The 23,021-nt window shown below is 30.1% G+C and overlaps 1 protein-coding gene and 1 non-coding gene across 2 annotated transcripts; one reads left to right on the top strand and one right to left on the bottom strand.

Moving 5' to 3' along the window:
- Positions 1 to 13,569: 13,569 nt before the first annotated feature.
- Positions 13,570 to 15,219, bottom strand: LOC144563574 (uncharacterized). The gene is made up of 2 exons (XM_078313066.1): positions 14,650 to 15,219; positions 13,570 to 14,079 (listed from the first exon to the last, which is right to left on the bottom strand). The coding sequence occupies exons 1-2, from the start codon at positions 15,217 to 15,219 to the stop codon at positions 13,570 to 13,572; spliced, it is 1,080 nt and encodes a 359-aa protein (XP_078169192.1).
- A 3,990-nt stretch (positions 15,220 to 19,209) lies between these two features.
- Positions 19,210 to 19,406, top strand: LOC144563732 (U2 spliceosomal RNA). Its single transcript, XR_013514402.1, has one exon. It is a non-coding gene; the product is annotated as a U2 spliceosomal RNA (small nuclear RNA).
- The last annotated feature ends 3,615 nt before the right edge of the window (positions 19,407 to 23,021 follow it).

Genomic DNA, 23,021 nt, shown 5'->3' with positions numbered 1-23,021 from the left:
TTGAGAATTATTTTTATACCTATAAACAATTATTTTCAAACCAATAAAGATTATATAATTTTGGAGTCTCTTACTTTATCTCGCGCCTAATGAGTTTTCAGTGACACATATATGTCTCAGTAACAATTGCAAATGCAAAAAAATATTTAATTATTCTATGGAGAAAAACAAAAATACCATTTGATACCTGTAGTTTTCAATTAATCAAATACTATGATAGTCACAAATATATAATTAACCTCATATTGTTTCACAACTAATTATTTGGTGTCTATTTTCTTAACAAGATGTATAGATCAAAGTGAATCAGAGAATATATCAATCAGAAAATAGAACTCAATAGGCTCATTAGCGAGACAGAGAGAGGCATATACTTTACACTACTTGTTCCCATCACTGTTCTCTATTTAATGTATCAAACAAAGAAATAATTATAAGTGACACTCAATAAAAATTGACCCAAATATTTTTTTTTTGTCTGTAGATTATATTAATTTAAAACACTTAATATAGGATGACACGACCCTCAGCAAACCCGTAAACAATTGTTAATTTGAAATTGATTTTGTCATTGTTTTCTTAGATGTTCGGATTCACAATAAACTACTTAAAAAAATACTTTTGTACAGTTCAATATCCCTCGGAGAGAAATCAATTTCAGAATGATCAAACAGTACTAATTCAGGTGCTTACTAATCACTTATCTAGGCATGTCTCTAACGATAAAAAAACCAACAAGACAACTATTTATGTCATCGGTTAAAAATTATGTACATATATTTGTAATTATTAAAAATAGTTAATTTAACTCATTAAACTTATCAAACTTATCAAATAATTATTTTAACTTAGTTTCATTGTTAACTAATAAAATTTTATGAAATTATCATTTAGAAAAGTTCAAATAAGACAAGACAAAGTATAGTATATATAACAAATAAATGCATAAAAAAATTATAAAAATGACCAACTGATTGGCCATATAAACATAAAACAGATAATTCATAATAGTTTGATCACAACTAACGACTAATCAGCTAATTAATCGAATTAATCGGTCATTTTTTACAACACTAGACACAACATAACATGTTTTTGGCTAAGAAAGCTGTCAAGCATGGCATAATCAAGTGTCAAACAGGGCACATAATCCAGAGAAATACAGTAGGCATGCCGAACCACATGTTGAACACGATCATATAAGTTTTCGAGAACATTTTAAAAAAATAAAAATAAAAGATCATTGTTTTATTTTGAAAACATAAAAAGTCGAATTAAATACATATTTAGATTTTATAATTATCCTGTAAGTAACAGGTACGAAATAGTAATTATGAATTATCCATACCCTAACTTATTTGGTTAACGAAAGAAAATTCTTATCCATACTCATACTCAATAAGTTAACGAAAAAAAAATTCTTATCCATATTGCCTTATCGAATACGATATGGGTCGATGGTTCATTCTCTGCAAGAAGTGAGCGGACGTGACACACTGAATTATTATTTTCGATTTAATAATTCCGATTTCCAGCTTTCTGATAAGCCTTGGTTTTTCTTTTCTATTCTAGGCATGATAACCATGATTAAATAGATGAACTACAGAACATCAATGCTTGACTGGTTTAATACATTGTAAAGTATCATGCGAAATACACTGTACAAATTCACCATGGGTTAGTGTTGCTAATTCACCATGAAAGGTATGTTGGTGAACAAAATTATGGGATTTCATCAATTGTTACACTAACTTAAAATATAGTTTCAACCTTAAAAGAAAAAAAACTTAAATATAGTTTCATATCATCTAGCTTCGTTTGAAAATTGGTTAGTGGACAATTATTTGTTCCAAAACAATATTAAGCATATCAAAATATTCATTGCATCTTTATTATTTTTTTTTTCTTTGTTTGTTTTACTTATGGGACATCTTTTATGCGGCATAAATTATGCCTATAGTAGAAGCACTTCTCTCTGTTTCTTCTTGTGTGTACAAGCAATGAATAGGGAGATAAATTTCTCTTTTAAGTTTTTATAGCTTTCATTCAAATTAAGATTATGAAACTATTTGCAAATATAAAATCACTGTTTTTCAAAAATTCTGAACCATAAAAAAACAGTGATTTTCAAAAATTCTAAAAAAAAGTAAAAAATTATTAAAAAATATAAAATTTGCCCTCCTAGCACAATTAAGACGGAGATCAAGTTTAAAAATTCGGATCAATTGTTGAACTTTGAATCGCAAAATATGACTGAGCGTGAAGTAACTTGACATTTACTTCATGAAGAACAATAGCCTTATAGGGATTTTCGACGAGCACATATATAAATCTCACTTGTTATTTTACACCTACATATAAAAACGTTGTTGCATTAATTCTTCTTGCTCTAACTCTTTCTAACCAGGGATCATTCTTCTACGGCTTTGCTTCCGGAGGAGGACCACAATGATGAGGATTATTGCAGGGGTGGGGTCCAGTGGAACGATGTCCATTGCTGCTTGGAGGCGGAAAGTATCCACTTGTTCGCAGGCTGATTGCTGAAAATGAGGAGACGACAAAGTAAATTTGAAATTTTTAATTTACTGATGAAAGAAATACGTACGGAAGATATGTCTCTTATTTTATCTATTACTAAAAATTTCAACATTACACTTAATTAATGAGGTGCAAATTATATATTAAAAAAGATACTGGTTCAAGTTTCGTTGAATTATCATGTCAATTAAAGTCTGAGTACTTACTTCAAAAATGAATACACCTGATATATATTAATTAAGAAAGAGAGAGATTAATTACTTACCATCAACCTTGCTCGCTTCCAAGGTTTGAGCAGCCTCGGTATAAGGCAATACGAGAGAGCTAGTGAAAAATAGAAAGATAATGCAGAGAACTGAAAGAGCGTTTGTTGTTGACATACTTGGAATTAGTTTAATTTATCCTGTTTTGAGTTTTCTATTATGATGCAGCTGGTACCTCCAACTCCAAGGTTTTATTCCTATATATTGGCTTTCCAAGGCAAGCAATGAAAAATGAATACCTCAGGTCAATGCAACTTTTCAGCACGAGTCGTGAGTTATGGTGCATTTTTTTAATGTTTGGTTATGCTTGAGCAAGTCAGGATCTTTTGTAGTTTGACAACGATTGCCATCTAAAAAGTAAATTTAGTCCCCCCCCCAAAAAAAAAAAAAAAAAACTCAAAATCATGTTTTTTTGAAAAATTCAAATTTTGACACGGCCCCATCTTTCTGGAGCCGCATCTAGGGGATGCGAACCATTAATAGGAGCCGCATCCCCTAGATGCGGCAAACATTTTTTTTTCTTTCTTCTTGCGGCCCTTTTAATTCAAATGCAAAAAACAGTCAAAATTTTGACCGTAGTATTGACCGATTCAAAATCGTTATCAGGGAAGGAAAAGGAAAAAAGAAAAAAAAAAAAAAAGTTAACCGCAGGTCCGCATCTAGAGAATGTGGCCTCCTATTTATGGTCCGCATCACCCTAGATGCGGCTCATAGAAAGATAGCCGCATCTAAGAGATGCGGCCATGTCAAAATTCGAATTTTTTAGAAAATGTGGTTGTTTGGTTTTTTTTTTTTTTTGGGGTATGGTATATTTATAAATTTCGGGTTTAATTTCCAACCCATTAGTGCACCTGACCTAATATAACAATAAAATTAATTTGTATTCTCTTTTGGTAAATTTCCACAAATCTTGTTATATTATGAAATCAAAATTAATGGGTTAAAATCCATTAAGCCTTTGCCATCGGTTTGAATCTTTACCGATGGTAATTGATGTATTTTTCTATCGGCCAAAGCATGGAGCCGTTGGTAATTGACTATTAATTAAGCATAAGTTGAAACCGATAGGGTATGGTTTTGTATGCTTTGATTAAAAGGCTAAAACCGCGAGCTGTTTAATATATTGAGCCGAATGAAATATATGAGTGGCTCTCTTCTCTGTTGAACTAAGCTTTGTTCTAGAATTTGTATCAATCTATTGATACATTTGAGAATCTTATAGATTAGTGTGTGAGATTGTAAGAGAGTGTGAGTAAGAGTGTTATTGGCTTATTAATATCATTGTATTTGTAAAAATCTTTGATCTAATGAAGATGTGCCGTGTGCTCTCATAATTTTTTTTTCCGAAAGGATTTCCATGTAAAATCTTGTTTCTCTTTTATTTTTTGTGCTTGATTGCTTAATTTTATTGGCTTCTTATTTGACTTTCATATTTTTTCATTTGATTCGGATATTGGTGTATGCTTGCAAATTGTTCAATATAATTACTCCTTGAGCGCTTCCGCATTCTGAACCCCAACAAATCTTTGGTCCGGTTTCATATTATCGCACTCCAAAATTTTCGCATCTTATCTAGTTGTCTGGTTTTTATTTAAGTCTCTTTTTTCACATGTAGACTCATCACTAGTAAGGTAGGTGTGTTTCAACGATTTGGATTCGTTATTTGAAGCCGATTTGATGAGTTTTAAACTTGAGTTCACCAAGAAACTTGGTGAACTTAAGAACACCCTAGTTCTACTCTTATTTTTCTATGCACATGTAAAAGATCACGATATTTAAATTTTGTTTTGATTAATATCAAGAGTTTGCAATGTGCATAAATTTTGAACGTTATTTTTTTTACTTATTAATTCATATAAAATCAAAATTAAAAAGTGATATTTTTATGTGCATGTAGAGAAAATAACATTGCTCACATTTGACGGTTTTATTTTTATATGGAATTATTATCATTAGAAAATTAAAAAGTAAAGGCATGGCGGAGATAAAATATTGAAGCATTTACCCTTCTCTGATGAGAGTTTAAATGTCTCTATTTTTTGTACCTCACTTATGCCTTCATTTTTAGAACTACTATAATTTAAAATTTAAAACTGAATTGTTAAATTTTTTATCTCCTTTAGAGGACGACCTTTGGTGCAGCCTATCATGTGGTTCTGAGTTTTAGTGTGACAACTAAAGAAACCAATCTACTAGTTCAATTAGCGAGCCAAATTATCGGTTCCTTTTATGTATCAAAATTTCACCACAATTTATCTATTATCTTATATAAGTTTTGTACAGTTTCAAAAAAAATAAAAAATTCATAATATAGAGGCTATATCAAGAAAATCCTTAACAGGGAGAGGTGCACCGTTATTGTTCTGTTTTTTCTATTCACAACGGTACTTTTCGCAACGAAGTACTATCATAAATGTGTCTTTTCCCTTGCGAAAAGTGTCTACTATGTTGTTGTGAATTATATACGTTTCCCCAATTTTTTTTGTTACCATGTTATACAAAAGAATAAACATAATTGACATGGGTTCTGAAATTGGAGAGTTTCCATGTCTATGTCCCTGTAAAAATATTTTTTTTTTCTAAAACCCATGTTAAACCTACTTTTTGTAATTAAAAAAAGTTCAGGGTGGTTTCTTAGAAACAGCCAAGACATATTGACCACTGTTTTGTAGAAAAGAAAAGTAATCCACCGAAAGTAATCCACTATCATAGAAAAGAAAAGCAATGACTACTGTTTTATCAATTCAAGTGTCAAGTCTATTGCATGCCACTTCCAAGAGCTTACCTTACTTTATCCTCAGATCGTTCTAGGGGCTGAACCAAAATTTAAGTATAAGGGGCTAAACAACATCTTCTTTTTTTAAATGTTTCAGACAATCGTGGTGGAAAATGAAGGGAGATAGCAAAATTGGGGATTCTTTGAAATCTGATGGTGTTTTTCGTAGCTCAATATCCTACCTACCTAGCTGCAAGATCTGTTTGCTAGAAAACTTGGTTGTTATGCTTAGTTGTATCAAGGTCTTCTCTCTGAGAAAAACATAGTGCTTCTAGAATAGGAACTCATCCTTCGATGTAGTGCTTCTAGCCAGAATTTAACCTATGGCCTAATGCCTGCTTCCAGAAGAATGAATTGTGAATAGCAAAGAGAATGGATTGTGTTAAGCTTAATGTATTTGACTTGCCTATCTAGACTAAAAAATTCATTGACTTGAAGTTTAAGCATACATATTACAGAAAGTATATGTTAGCCTTGGCAAAGATTTTCTTGATCTGTTATTGTACTGACACGTTCTAATGCTTTGTCTCATTGAAGTTTAGTGCTTATCTCCAGTTGGGCCTTTTTTTCATTTTCATTAGATCAGTCACTATTTTATTATTTATTGTTGGTCTCCGTAGACAAGTTTGCAGTAGCATCTTTGCTTGACCATTCATATCTTAGCATCCCTTGTTCTTAGTGTTATTCCTTGATATTAATTAATTATATATCAATAATTATTATTAATAATAAGATACTAATTATATAATATTATTATAATAATTATTTAATATATTAACAGTATAACATATTAATTATATAATTACATATTAATAATAATTATGAATAAGAAAATATTAATTATATAATATTAATATATTATTATATTATTATAATAATTATTTAATATATTAACAATATAGGGTATTAATTATATATTAATAATTATTATTAATAATAAGATACTAATTATATAATATGAATATATTATAATATTATTATAATAATTATTTAATATATTAACAATATAACATAATAATTATATAATTATTTATTAATAAAAGGATATTAATTATATAATATTATTATAATAATTATTTAATATATTAACAATATAAGATATTAATTATATAATTATATACTAATAATAATTATTAACAATAATATACTAATTATATACAAATAAAATATTATTATAATCATTCAAGTTAGGCCACGAGGTGGAATAAAAATTAAACCACCATGTGAGGTGGCTTAATTTAGGCCGGCCTAAACATCGGCTTATGCCATCTTAGGCCGGCTCATTTAAGGCATGTTTGGTGGAATAACGAGGCCTAAACTCCTTATTCCACCATTTAGGCCACAACCAAACATGGTGTGAATGCTTTTATCCGGTGCATATCCACCTTAACCCTCTAGTATCTTTTTTGGAAAAATTTATTTTTCTTTTTCACTGTGCACACACATAAATCAAAGCACCCAAATAGGCATGGAAGCCCAATCCGTGATTTTGACTTTTGAAGTTTACATTCAAGTCCCTTTAAATTTGTTAAATTATTACAGGGGTGCTAATATATATAAAAGAAAAAAAATCAATAAGAGTTTCTATATACTTGGTAGTAAATTTTGAAAATCTTGGGGTGGCTTAGCACCCCCAGCTTCCACTATGATCCGCCCATGGATCGTTCAGTACTTCTTTTCTCTTTACTCTAGAAGAAAATTTTGGATCTAGTCAGAAGTTAATAAATGATTAGTAATTTTTTAAATTTGATCAGCACTTGTTAAATGATGATGATACTCTACAAGTTTAGGATTGATACTTATACATTAGTTTACTTAAATTTGATTATACATCATAAATTGAGAAACAGGAGAACAAACAAGAAAAAAAATAGCTTTAACTAATTTTTACCATTTGACAATTCTGCGTGTGTTGTAGATTAACACTCACATAGCTAGGTCACAGGTGTTGCAGAGTGTACCGATCACAATTATTTATTTCAACCAACATAATTACTTAGGTCAACACTAACTTTTTTGGCACAAATCATTATAAAACTATTAATTAATTGTGTACAATTTACAATATTAATATAAAACCCTCCATATTTGGGATTTCCAGTACCAAGAACTTATATATAAATCTCTTTTTATTTATACAAATACATAAATTCGTTGTTGCATTCTTCTTGCTCTGAGTCTTTCATGTAATCTTGTACGGCATTAATTGCTTCAGGAGGAGAACTATGACAATTTTAATATAAAACTCCCCTCCATATATATATAAATCTCACTTTTTATTTATACAAATGCATAAATACGTTGTCGCATTCTTCTTGCTCTGACTCTTTCATGTAATCAGGCATTATTGTTCTATGGATTTGCTTCAGGCAGGAGGATTATTGTGATTACTATTACAATTATAATACTTATTGCAGGGTTACCGAGTGTAAGGCCTGCCTAGCTAGCTCCTGGTAATTAATGGATTCGCAGGGTGATTTGGATTTAATATTCCCGGATCGATTAATTACTGATCAAAATGAGGAGATGACAAACGTAGATTTCGAATTTAAAATTGACTAATGAAAGCAATACGGATCGAAGATATCTCTGTACGTCCCGTCATCTATTACTAGAAATTTCAAATTACCACCATTTAAAAGATAAACAAATGTCTCCAAAAAATATTCTCCAACAATTAATGGTATGAGAATTAAGAAATTTAAATTGGAATACATGGATATTGAAATAGGTTGAGAGCTTACTTTACTTGAAAAAAATGATTTTGGTTGAATTTTGGATGAGTGTAATGGTGCTAAAATGACAAAAAGAGAGAGGACAAATTAGACCTTAAAATCAATTCAGCAGAAATAAAATGATTATATTAATAATTTTTCCGCTGCTACCCTGGCATAACCGTTATTTTAATATGTTGGAGGGTTAAAATAACCAAATTTTTTTTTTCAAATTTCTCCAACAGTTTTTATCAAACTTTGAAGGCGTGTGAAATTTTTGAATGCAATATCGATCACATTCTTTTTGAGAAAACAATATTGATGCAAATTGGATACTCAAAAGAAAAGAAAAAGGGAATCTGACCGTTTGAATAAAGTTCATTGACTTGAATTAGCAAATTTGCATCGAAGATTCAAATTGAGGAGAGAAGACACGCTCATGAAATAGATTGGTTTAAATAGTTTAAATTTATTATTTAAAACCAATTCAATAAATTTTACCGATCAAAAACACTTAAAGTGATGATCAGGTGCACAGACATATTCATAAAACATGGATTTTAAGAGTTAAATTATGTACATATATCTTTAGTAAGAATAACCTAATATAGTATTTCTGTAGGAATAACATCACATTAATTAAGCGATGAAATAGACAGCTACTTTTTATATATAATAATAATATTGATTTGATATTTATGTAGCAATACTTTAATTACTAAACATGTTTTGTAACCATTTTAATATCAGGTCTAAATTCTTACGCTACTAGACCTGCTTTGATATATGAAATGTATATGAACACATCTTCAGTATTGCCTTGATTTAATACATGTATTTGAATATTTAAAAAAAACACATCCTTCATATAAACTTTATTTCATTTAAATAGCAGTTCAATCAACAACAGAAGATAAAATACATATTCTAAGTAAAGACAAGCAATTGATGAGAAGAACATGGTTGGCAAAAGAAGGATAAAAATGTTTAGACACTAATGTTCATTTAATTCCAAAGTAGAACATTCCAGGTATAATTAAGCGTTTTCCTCTTTTAAAAAGGTTTTAAAAAAAGCTGAGCATTACTAGATATCTGACATGACAGTCTCTCTCTGCATATTATTAACGCATGCTTATTTCTTCATAAAAAAGGAAAAAAAGTTCTTTTTTTGATTCAAATGGAACAAAATGATCCCTGTTTCGACTAACTAAAGCATGTGGATGGATCAATTTTATGGGTAAATTCGGAAGCCCGGCCCGGCCCGGCCCAGTATTTGTTCAAGAACTCTTTTCTTTTGACAAACAGTACACTTTTGGCATTGACATGATATATGTTGAGTTAGGCTGGGGTGCTATGGATAGCATAGTGGCCTCTATGCTACGGCTCAATATTTGAGTTTTCAAAATCCAAACGGTCGATCCGAACCGTTCATCTTATTCTCCATATTAATATCTGCTTGGAAACCAAATTTTATAATTTTCTGAATTTTTTTTACTATTTATTAAGCCACTTTGAAAATCGCTAATCCAACGGTTTTACTGTTTTGTACAGCCACCGTTGGATCAACAATTTTGTAAAATACTTAATAAATAGTAAAAAAATTCAGAAAAATGTAAAAATTGGTCTCCAAGCAGATATTAATATGGAGAATAAGATGAACGGTTCGGATCGACCGTTTGGATTTTGAAAACTCGAATATTGAGCCGTAGCATAGAGGCCACTATGCTATCCATAGCACCCCAGCCTAACTCGATATATGTTTATGCTGGAATTCCTATCGCCTAAAGTAACTCAATTTGTGAGTTTAGATCTGGGACCGTCAAATCTTTGATTGACACGAATATTAAAGGCATTCTGTGCTATGTACCTCTGGCTGGATTGACACCAGTTCAGATGGTCCGAATCTAAACTCTATCACGAGGAGAGCTGTATGGCTTCTTACTTTTGCATGTATTCCAAGTGTTCTATTCCATAAATTCAGTCAAATTAAATTATTATATGTATGTATTTCAAAAGTAAGAATCGAATTATCAAATGTTTTAACAAAAAAAAGAGTTAAAAATCGGATAGTAAAAAAAAATTGCATACAAATTATATTAATAAAAATAAATAAAATTAGAGTCCAAGAGGTAGTAGGATATTAATTAAGGAAAAAAAAATAGTACCCATCGAAACTTTAGAAAAAAAAATCATTTTTTTTATCAAAATATTAAAATGTCTAATATCTTTATACAAATTTAACATATTTTCTTTTATCTCTTTTTAACTATTTTAAATTTTATTGAATTTTTATACAATTTAAATTGACCAATAAAGCGTTCGGACCACTCAATAAACGAAGCACCTTCTCTTTCTTTAGTAAAACTGGTAAAATTGTATATTAAAAAAACATAGCTAGGCAACTTTATTTTATTGCCAACGAACTTGTACTAAAAGGAAAACACCGCACATACTGACGATGGAGGTAATGGAAGAATTAAGAGGATGGTTCCTGTCTGATACAGGAGAGTAAGCAAAGAAGACCAGACAAGGAAGAAGCAAAGGCAACACAAGATGTTCAAAAATAAAAATATGGCTTCATTTATGTTCTGTTTATGTCTTACTAACCAAAATTTATTTTTGTAGCTTGCTTGAATCTTTTGTTTTTTTAGTTCTTTTCTTATTTTTCTTTCTTTTCTTATGTAAAAATGACACTCCTTGTGTCTTGATCAATGAAATATAGAGGCTAGACCTCTAGGTTTCTTCTTCAAAAAAAAAAAAAAACTTGTACTAAAAGAAGACAATAATTGACCAAGTGCCATCTATTATAAAGGATCATAAACAGAATAACTTAACATACATTAAAAAAACACACAATAAAAGACTATGCAAAATTGAAGAAGACAATAAAAAGGAGCAAATACTTAATTGGGGGAATTTCATGTATACCCCTCAAAAACTTCATTCTAAAACTCACAAATTTACCTATTTTATTATTTTTTTATATTAAAACTCATTCTAAATTTATAAAATACCCATTTTGCCCTTTATTAAAAACATAAAAAGCTCTATCGGACTCAAATTTGAATCTAAAAGATTTCTCTACCGTACGATCCGCATGCATCGCTTCCATATATGTACATGTTCGCTTCAAGATCTGTGCTGATCTAGCACGCACAAATCTTAAAAGCAATCCCGATGCATGCGCAACACATTAAATCTGTGCACGTTGTTTTAATATATGTGCGTGTTCACTTCAAGATTCGTGCTAATCTAGCAAGTACGGATCTTAAAGCAGTTCGGACAGAGGAACCCTTTAGATTCAAATTTGAGTAAAATGGGCATTTTATGCTTTTAATAAAAGGGTAAAATGAGTATTTTATAAAGTTAGAATGTTTTTTAATATAAAAGACAATAAAATGGGTAAATTTGTGAGTTTTTGAAATTTAGAGAGAGAAATATGTAATTTCAAAATTTAGAGAAGGAAATACGTAATTTTGAAGTTTTTGAGGGGTATACATGAAATTCCCCCTACTTAATTTGGTTGGCTAGATTCACAATTGATCTAACAACACATTCTTAATAATTTCATCACCATTAATCATGCAAGATATATGTTTTTATTATATTTTTGTAATATCATAAATAAAAAAGGTGTTTCGTAATTTTACATCATTGATCATTCGAAATACATGCTTATATCATGTTTATAATATTTATTAGATACAAAAGTTGTGAGAGAAAATAAAAACCGTGAGTATAAAATATATCAAGTTTGAAAGCATAACTATATAATAACAATCTTGAAGACTTGAACTCATCTTTTAAACTTAGTAGAAAAAAAATATCCCAATAACAGAGTGTATAATATTCTTGTCAAACATAAAAATAAAACATTTTATAAATAGAATATAATATATTAATATAATAATTAATTAGACATTAGAGTATCAACATAGAAAAAAAATTAAGACATTAGAGAAAATCAACATAAAAAAATACTTAATTTTATTAGCTAGATTCACAATTGATCGAGCAATATATTCTTAATAATTTCATCACCATTAATTATCCGAGATACATGTTTCTATTATATTTTTGTAATATCATAGATAGAAAAGTTGTTTCATAATTTTATCATAATTAATCATTATACATGTTTTTATCATGTTTTCATTATTTCTTAGATACAAAAGGTGTGAGAAAAAAATGAAAACCGTAAGTATAAAATATGATCTAATTATTATAGTCGCATTATTCGTTATTCATCCGCTACCGTTTCGTTACCCAATAATTTTAATGGGTAAGAATAGACTAAAGTAAGATCAAATTTTAATGAGTAAGAGTAAGGTATGGTATGGATAATATCATTCTTAGTGCGTATGGATATAAAAATGTTTCCACCCTACCTGTATCGTACACATGTGTACTCCTCTACATTTTATGAAGTAAATATTATCTATTAATATAATTTTTTTAATATTTTTGAGAGATTAGAGGAAATCATCTTATGTCCCATCTGTCACACACATTGGTTCCGTGGATTCTCCACGGACTCAACAATTTAGTCCAGGTTTATATCTAGGAGTGGTACATAGATAATTACTTGAGCTTCACTAAGTAATTAATGCACCCACTGGAGATCTGTTAATTAAAGAAATTAGATCAACACAATTTAGTTAGACTTATTTTTCTTTCCCTGCGTTTTGCTAACAGTTAATTAATACCATCAACAATTGTCTTAAGAACTAAATGCAACATGGATTTACGTACTTAAAAAAATAGTTAGCAAAATAAATACTTGTGACTTACTAGAACTACACATGATTTAATAATTCAGAAAATAATATTTTTATTTCAGTCAAGTTTTTTGAGTTTTTGCACATAAAAATGTAAACCTATATTAAGAGACCATAATAATACTTGTGATTAATTTTCCACAATCCGATTGAGTTTAATTTCCAACCGAATATTCACCCACGTCCATAATTACAGTTACATGTGCCAGCAAATTAATTAAGTTAATTACAATTAATAGTGTTATAATTATATATCCACAATAAACAAACTCTGACAGAAGCTAATTTATCATGGAATTTCTATATGAAAAAGTCATACACAATTAAAACAGAAGAAGTGTTCGGGTGTGATTTACCAAAAAATATCATACACAATTAATAACACAAAACCACTTCACATACATATATAAAAAATCATTGATAAAAATACTAATAAATATAAAACATATAATGATACACAAACCCTAAACCAATAGAAAAACACTAGCTATATGTCACTATCACTTTTTCTGAAACCAATAATAAATTTTTCGCCAATTCACGTCCCAATAGACGTGACCATATGGAGTATTAGATTGTATTTTATCTCCGTAGAGTCCCCACACTAACCAAAGGAAAAGTGAAGCAGCTAAAATGCTGCCTAAGATAAAGCACCACAAAACATAAACATATTCCTTATTAGACTCTTTCCAAACCGCCTCCTCTATCTTGTACCCCTTCTGTGAGTTCACCAACACAGAGACATTCTCTCCTTCTCGCATTGCTACTGCTACAACCATTTCCCCCTCCTCCATCTTCATCTTGTTTTGGATAGCAACCCCTCGTGTCCAGCTATTGTCATCACTTTCTATTATGAGAAGACTCTGATTTGTAGCAACAACTACTGATTTCTCAGTTTGCAATGCAATGGCGTGGCTGGGTGGTGCCAGCGGCATTGAGCTATCTCTTGATAATACCTCTTTCATTGTGCCGTCTATCGTATCCACTTTCAAGATCTTTCCTGTTGTTGTCTGTAAGGGGAAAATATATATATATAAAAAAATTGGAATTTGTGTGTTGATTATTTTAATTTACTATTGTTTTGGCTACAAGTATAAGAAAGAAAAAAAAATAGTGCTCATTTGCACCGTATCCATTTTTTCAAGAAAAAATAAATCTTGGCAATTCATTTTGTCCATCCAACTAGATAGGGGCGATACGAGATGAAATTCTAACTTACATGGAAATCATGTTTTTTTTTTTTTTTTTTCTGCATTTGGTAACTTCTTTGACAATCAAAATTTGCAAGAACTCAAATTTTGCAAAATTATCTAAAAAGGCGAATAGCACTATATATAGGTGGGGCTGTGATGTGTGGTTAACCAATAACTTAAAAAAAATTAAAATAAAGAATAATTAATATATATCATCGAAAATACTAGGGAGAAATATAAATTCAAATTCTCATGAGAGATTCAAGTAAATCAAAGTGATTACCAATATTGTGGTGCACCCTATTGGATTGGTAAATTTTAATTTTGACAAACATTAATTTGTGACAAACTCTCTCTCTCTCTCTATATATATAGTATATTCCATACCTGTAGAACAAGGATGTATCCATGGCTAAGATACACGATCCCACCGAGTCCCTTATCATCAGAAATTTTAAAATATGAAATTACTTTCTTGCTATCTCCTTGGGGCCCCACCTTCAATACAACTTCTCTACTTGCGCTACTAACGAACACCTCCCCACTCTCCAAATCTACCGCGACCCCACTAGGAGCACTATCCAACTCTGGCAATGGCACTGCATAAATTCTCCTATATGATTTCAAATCATAAGCAGAGACAGTTGAAGGATTTGAGAAAGCAACAATCAGACGGAGACGTATATGATCAATAGCGAGAGCAGTGACAGCTGAGACACCGCTGCTATTGGAAGAAGGTTCTGAAAGGAGGCACTTGACCGTGCCTTCATCAGGAATGGCATAAACAGTGGGGCTCATGGCAGATCCGGCAACAAAGTGCTTCGTGGTTGGGTCCCATACTAGACTTGAAAATTGGAGGAGGGTAGACGAATTGATGTTGATGACCTGGCGCGCCGAGCAAGGAATAGTGCCGAGGACCAGGTGGAAGACGAGAGAAAGAAGCCACAAAGGATACATCGAGGCAGTTTTCGTTTTGGTGCAAGTCTCTAGATGTATTTATATGAACCTGTAGATGCATTTATATGAATCTTATTTATTTAATAACACTTATTTTTGTCTTCCAAACTAAAATACAATAATCTGTTATGCTTTTTTGATTGGCCAATATTATCCTTATATATATTTTCCTACTTTTTTGCTCTTATTAATTTAGATTGTATGATATATATATAAAATATATATGTTACTTCTTCGAAATTAAGCGGTTTATATTAGATATTATTGCTATTTTTAAAAAATGTTTGAATAAAAATAGGAAGAAAAATACTTGCCTGATCAGAAAATGAATAAACTGTAGACCGTAAAGACATAAATTGGCAATGTCCATTTTTAGTGCTGTTATAAATTGGGAGAAGATGGTATACAATCTGATATCTATAATATTGAATTTATATTATTGTAGAGACTATTTACAGAGCTTAAATGCAGCACGGGATTTTTTAATAACCGGTCTGATTGTGCACCTCAATCCAATATTACAGATAAAATTTGAAAAATAATATTTCATTTTTTACTGTCTTTAAAAAGTAATGTCTTGAAAATATTGCTCAATTGCGCTACTTTGGTCCTTATTTCAGAAGCATCATTTAATTTGTTCAACGTCATCAATTTTTTATTTGATACTAATTAGTCTTATTTACTTTTATCATTCTAAAAATTAGAAAAAGAGATTAAAATGTATTCAATTCGGCTATTTTGAAAGTTTGGATGGGCACATCAAAAAATTTCCCATAAAAATATATAATTTATCTCATTATCCTGACATAACATGTTAAATTAAAACTAGCTAGCATCAATGTTTATCAATGTTTGTGTTGACATGTATTAATTAACTAAAAATTATATTTACATAGATCTCGTTTAAAGATGGCATGTTTAGTAATTAATGTATATATATTTCTACGTTTTTTTTCCGTTGAAAATAATATTTACATAGATCTCGTTTAAAATGACATGTTTACTAATGTGTGTGTGTGTGTGTGTTTCTACGTTTTTTACATAAATCTCGTCTTATTATTTTAACAAAAATATTTAAATATAGGATATAAGTTTTTTTCCCATACAAATTATATTAATAAAAAATAAATTAGAGTCCAAGAGGCAGTAGGATATTAAACTTAACAAATAGTGACGGGCAGAGCAGGGCAGGACACGGAAGGACACGGCGAATCAAACTTTACAATCCCCGACTCCACCTCAAAAAAAATAAAAAATAAATAAAAGAAAAACAGAATTTGGAAACGGAATTATCAAATATTTGCTTCTGATTAAAATTTATTTCATGAATTTGCATCGGAGTTGTGTGTTCTAAGAATTGATCTTTACTCTCTCTATTGATCCTCTTTTCTCTAAATTACTATTTTTTTTCCAAGAGGGGCAAGAAAAGTAGAAAAATCAAACGAAACTAATATATTTAGATTGTCATCTGCATGTGAAAATTTTGGTCGAATAAAATAATTTTTGTAATCTTTTTTACTCGGTTCTGTGAAGCATTAAAAATTACACACACTTCAATTAATTATGGTTAATCTTCTGTTTGATTTGAAATGGGCTATTTCTATCTAAATTTTCACCGAAAATGGGCATTAATAGTTTACTCTATTTGTTCCATATTCGATAAGACAGGTATAGATAAGGCTTTTTTTGTTAGCTTCTCGGGTATACATATGAATAAGGATTTTTTTTTTCATTAGTTAAACCGGCAAGAATACGGATAAAAAAAAATATAATTACATGATAATGTTTGAGCAATAATGTGTAATTATATGATAATATTTAAGTAATAATTAGTTATGGTAAAATTTATTTGTGTAATATTTCTTATGATAGTGTTTGAACAATAATTAGTGATGTACTTTTGTTATTCAATATGTGTTTTTTTGTTATAAGAAAAATATTAAGCATATTACTTTATATTACTTTTATTTGTATGTTTAAATATTGAATTCGTTCGAAGAGTTATTTGCGATTTTATATTCACTTGCTTTATGAAAAGCACAATTTACGTCAAATACAATGGTTAGTTGGAGCTCATTGCACATTTAATTTCTTTTCATTATTAGTATGATTGCACATGTTGAATGAATGAGTTTTGATATTCTTTTTGTAAAATATAATAAAATTAATTAATATATTAGTAGTATTCATTATTCACCCACTACTATTTTGTTACCCAATAATTTTAACATATGAGAGTAACGTAGAATAAAGTTAATTCTTAATAAATAAAAATAAAATGTAATTAAAATCAGTTCTTAGTGGTTATGACTTCAAAAATACTCTATTTGTATCATACCCATTAACACCCCTACTTTGTACATGTACATTTTGTTACAAGTACTAGACAAAATATCTAATATGTGACAAACATTAATTATAATGTAGATCGAGTTTTATATTCTAATTAAAAGTAGATTCTTAATTTGGACCAGAAAGTCCTTGTGTGGTACAAAAATAGATGCATAAAATATAATTGAGTTTGGCTACTATGCTTTTATTAGTACTTTAAGTGTTTTTTTATCTTTAAAATTTATCGAATTGACTTTAAATAATAATTTTAAACCATTTAAACCAATCTACTTCTAAATTTGCTAGTCCAGGTTAATGAACTTTATTCAAATGATCGGAATCTTTTTTTTACTTTTCTTTTCTTTTGAGTATCCAATTTGCATCAATATTGTTTTCTCAAAAAGAAGGTGGATCAATATTGCATTAAAAAAATTCACACGCCTTCAAAGTTTGTTATAAACTGCTGGAGAAATTTGAAAAAATAAAAAATAGAAATTGGTCATTTTAACACTCCAACATATATATTAAAATAACGGTTATGCGAGGGTAGCAGCGGAAAAATTATTTGATATTATCATTTTATTTCTGTTGAATTGATTTTAAGGTATAATTTATGTGTTATTTTTTGTCATTTCAGCACCATTACACTCATCCAAAATTCAACCAAAATCATTTTTTTCAAATAATAGTTTATCATTTACATATAATCATATCTCAGTCTCCTATTTCAATATCCATGTATTCCAATTTAATTTTCTTAATTCTCATATCTTTGTTGGAGAATATTTTTGGAGACATTTATTTTTTTTTATTTGGAAATTTTGCAAGTTGGATCTCCAATTATTAATTCTTTTCTATCATTTATCATATACAGGTTGGATTTTTCCAAGGAGAAATTTTTATCGGTTGGAATTGGAATAAGTGTTGTAAAAAACGTCTATTTAGGCTGAATAATTGGCTAGTTAGTTGTTGGTGGTAATTAAATCGTCACAGATTTTCTCGATTAATCAACTAATTATTTTCGATTATGACCAATTATTTCCACTTATTTCTGATTAATCACTTGATGATATTCTGTCAGTCCAATAACCGTATACTGTTATTTACAACACGGATTGGATCTGATCGCAGGATGCTTTGTGTAACTGTGTTGCTAAAATAAAAATGCTATTGGGAGGCCACCCCACATGTCATTGATGTGGATTGCCAAATGGTAGCGGCTACATATGAAAATTGCTGTAGCAATATTTACAAAGCTCATTTTGTTTTTCCTTTTAATTGCCTTAAAACATATTTTCTGCTTAGAATATTATCAACACGATGTCTTAAGAACTGATCATCCCATGAATTTACTTACGAGGAGCTTTGTGATTTTATAATTGAAAAATAATTTTTTATTGAATCAAGTATTTTGATTTTTGAACTGAAAAGTACAAACCTGATCATACATATTAATAGGCCATAAAGTGAGGCCCATATTGAGACCAATCCTTTGGTCCAGGAACAACCCACTCTATTTAGAAGCCTATGCAGCAAACGATAGATGCGACCGGTTTGCTTTACGGTTAGATATCGATGGCTTAGTCCCACAATCATTATGTATCATCACTGAGTCTCCCGAGAGTCTATAAAATAAGAGGCAAGGCTTCAGAACAACTCATACCTTTCTCGGCCTTTTGGCTAAGATCAAGTGTAGTATCTGTTCTTATCAGTTTAATATCTGATATGTGGGCCATGTGCTCACAACGATATTAAATTAATTTTTTGTGGGGAAGGGCCCACCACGGTAGCTTGCTGCCGGGGCTCTTACGCGTCGCCCGTACGCTGCACTACTGTACAGGCCTGGCGCACCCCTACCAAAGCTAATTCAAGTGTTTTTATTTTTTGAAAGCTATTTGTAATTTCAGCTTTCGAGAATGTTTTGCCAATACAGCCTTGCGCACTTCAATTTTCCGATGTTGCAACTGTTATTTCCTATGCAAGTAGCGACACTATACATATTTCAGGTTTTTTTTTTTTATCTCTAAAAAAAAAAAAAACTATTCCGAATAGTAGTGCAAAGTGTTGACAGCAGCAACAATATACATATTTCACAGTTTTTCAGTTTTTTTAAGAATTCTCCTTTTCACTGTGATTAATTCACTAGGTCATTTTGAGAGTTCTTTATATGGTTTTACAGAGCAAAAGCAAGTCTATTTACTTAGTAGTCTTGACATTATAGAGTAAGGCTGTGCATGCCTTAATGAATAAATCTAAATGAATCGAGATATTTTACACCATGAGAAATGGCAAAAACAGTAAAAATATGCACTATGAAGCAGTAATCTAAAGCTTGCCTTGAACAGTAGTCAAATAAATGCTATAAAATCATGGAAAATGTAAGATAAGCACTAAATCTATTTTAGAACATGACTGTAACAAATAAACTTTATTTTATATACAAAAACATGCAGAAAATATGACAAACAGTGAACAACAAGCCTCATAGCACAGCTTATACTGTGCTATGTATACCCTTCATCCCCTGAATCTACTTCAACATACTCAAACACAACCATACTGAGCCTCAGCCATATCACAAAGTAACTACCTGCTGTTCCAGTACCAAGCCGAGGGCTCAAAACTTGAAACATGCCCAAAGTTCAACCTAAATCCAAATTGATGCAACAAACAGCTTCACCACCTCGATAAGATACCGAATGAAAAAGTATTTGAAGAAAACCTCAAGCAAATATGAAAGAATCGGATCAAAACCCAATTATTGGTACCAAGAAATCTGAGCTCAGCCAAGAACAATCACCTCCAGTGATCGTCGACAGCCAAGGGTCCAAGCAATGAGTTCCTGGCATCGATAAGATTCCAACCATACCCTCCTTTAACCTTGCCGCAGCCGGAGCATCGCCAGAGCTGAAGAACCCTACCATCGCGGCCAACCCTAACCCATATCTGGTTGGGCACGAATCTCAAAGCAAACAAAGTTGTTGGATCTCGGCGCTGAAAGAAAGTTTAAAACGAAATGTGAATCTTGATGCAGCCGTATGATCAAAGGGCCAACATTTAAATCGAAGACCAATGTCTACTGGAGAAGGGCCCCGCTTGTCAGTAGGCCGGTTTAAAACAAATCCATACACACGAACCATGAAGCCCAATATTTAAATCCGAAGCCCAATGATCAAATTTCGAAGCCCAGTACAATTCATAAAGCCCATGTTAATCCGGAAGCCCAGTGGATAAATCTTAAAGGTTTAACACGAATCTGAAAGCCTAGTGACAATCTCAAGGCCTAAACAATTGATAAATAAACCCCTTTTGCGTATAAACCCTTTGAAAACTCAATATTTTAGACAAGGCCCCTGGAAGCTACCAAGTTAAGATTAATTAATATATCAAATCATAGAATATATTTAATTTTAAAATTTAGTCATACATGTATCCAAACTGAAAAATGTTGATGGGGGCATGTTTGATTTTCAGTTGAGAGTCAATTGTTATTTTGACTTTGTAACTTTTATCAAAAATAAACTAAAGGTTTTTATTAATTAACTATATTTAACATAACACTAATTAAATTAGGGATATATATATAAGAAAATTCGTAAGAATTGAGAAGTGAATAAGATAAATTAAAATTTTCGTGAAGGATGGATAGAAATTATCATGGTTGTTCTAAGTATGTGTTCTTGAACAGCTGCTAAAATTTCTGAATCTTATTTTGAATTTTCGTTCGTTGACGTTAAAAGGCCGAAATAAAGCTCTCCTGGATTTTCTATTCTGAAATTCTAATAATTTGTTATTTGTTATTATTTTCATATGAAAGTTAATTTGTGCTAAAATTGTAACTGAAGAGGCCATTTATTTGGTCATTATTTTATTTTTGTCTTATATTTGATAGAGGCGTAGTATCTAGGTCAGACCAAGTTTGTTCATTATTGGCAATGTACAATTTGGCATGGAAGAATTTTCCAGATTGACAACCTTTAATTCCATTTGCTCTCCTGTTTTTTTAGTGATATTTCTTGGGAAAAACATGCAAGATAGATAAGTACTTGAAAAAAAAATTTGCACTTTTTTAAGTTATCAAGTGTATACTAGTTTTATTTACTTGCAAAAGGTGTGCAAAATGTGTATAATATGTCTTTTTTTTTATGATACAAGATAGAAAATAATTAGCTTGCAAAATTTTCCAAAAAATTAACTGTCTCCAATAATTAATGGTATGAGAATTAGATCATTAAAATAGAATATATGGAAATTGAAATAGGAGATTGAGATATGAGAATATGGAAATGGTAAACTTTTAGAACTTTGACAAAATTGATTTTGGTTGAATTTTGGATGAGTGTAATGGTAATAAACATCATAAAAAAAAACCGACAAATTAGAAGTTTAAATCAATTCAACAGAATTAAAATGATAATTTCAACAATTTTTCCACTGCCATATCCTCACATAATATAACCGTTATTTTAATGTTGGAGGGTTAAAATGATTTTTTCTATTTTTTTTTTTCGAATTTCTCCAACAGTTTAATTATAGCAAGTTTTGAAGGTGTGTGATATTTCTGAATGCATTAATATGGATGCAAATTGGATACTGATCAAAAGAAAGAAAAGGGGAATATTCCAACCATTTGAATAAAAGCTCATTAATTTTAGATTGAGGAAAAAAAAAAATACACGGATCGATATGAGCTATCCCCTCTTCCAATCAATCAGTGTCGTCACGTGGCTAACTCTCCAGCGTTCGATTTTTCATTTTTTAAAAGAAAAAAAAATGTTGCGAATTATCTTTATTTTATTTTATTTATACAATCAATTAATTGGACATTTTTATTATTTTTCTGCATTTATTTGTTATATATATGTACCATACTGTCTTGCCTTATTTGAGCTTTTTTAGATAAAATATTTATTAAATATTTATTAATTAACAACGAAACTAAGTTAAAATAAATTAATTATTTGATAAGTTTGATGAGTTAAATTAATTATTTTTAACAATGACAAATATATGCACATAATTTTAATGACGTAAAATTATTCGTAAAATTATGAATAATAAGTTATATAACGATTAATCGCTTAACAGTATCAATTCGTCCAATAAATACATATTTACAACTCTAGTTGTGCCTATAATGTGTCCAAACGCAAAACAATGAGGAAAATAATTAACGAGGGAAATAGAGGATATATATATGTTCTCTATAAATTAAATTTATTTGTCCATTAAAAATTTGTAACTTTTACATGCATTCACAATTTTCAGTTCTTTTTATAAAATAGAATTACAATACATTAGATTATTTAGTCACTTTTTATGCAAGTACGTGTCAGATTTTTTTTCTGAGATGAATGCCACATTAATTAATCATTTTGTTAAATGAAAATTTGATTACTTTGAGTCATTTGCACCGAGCAAATGTGCAACTTTTCAGAATTATATATGTTCACTAAAGCAGATCTTAATTT

Source organism: Carex rostrata, chromosome 12 (assembly GCF_964058835.1).
Source record: "Carex rostrata chromosome 12, lpCarRost1.2, whole genome shotgun sequence".
Taxonomy (NCBI): domain Eukaryota; kingdom Viridiplantae; phylum Streptophyta; class Magnoliopsida; order Poales; family Cyperaceae; genus Carex; species Carex rostrata.
The sequence above is the reverse complement of the archived record's forward strand: the minus strand, read 5'-3'. Positions and strand labels throughout refer to the sequence as shown.

Bases quoted from the DNA above. Each gene is read 5' to 3' on its own strand.
- LOC144563574 (XM_078313066.1), bottom strand. From the start codon at position 15,219: ATGTATCCTTTGTGGCTTCTTTCTCTCGTCTTCCACCTGGTCCTCGGC. The intron at 14,080-14,649 runs GTATGGAATATA...TTCCCCTTACAG, and splicing joins GATACATCCTTGTTCTACAG to ACAACAACAGGAAAGATCTT.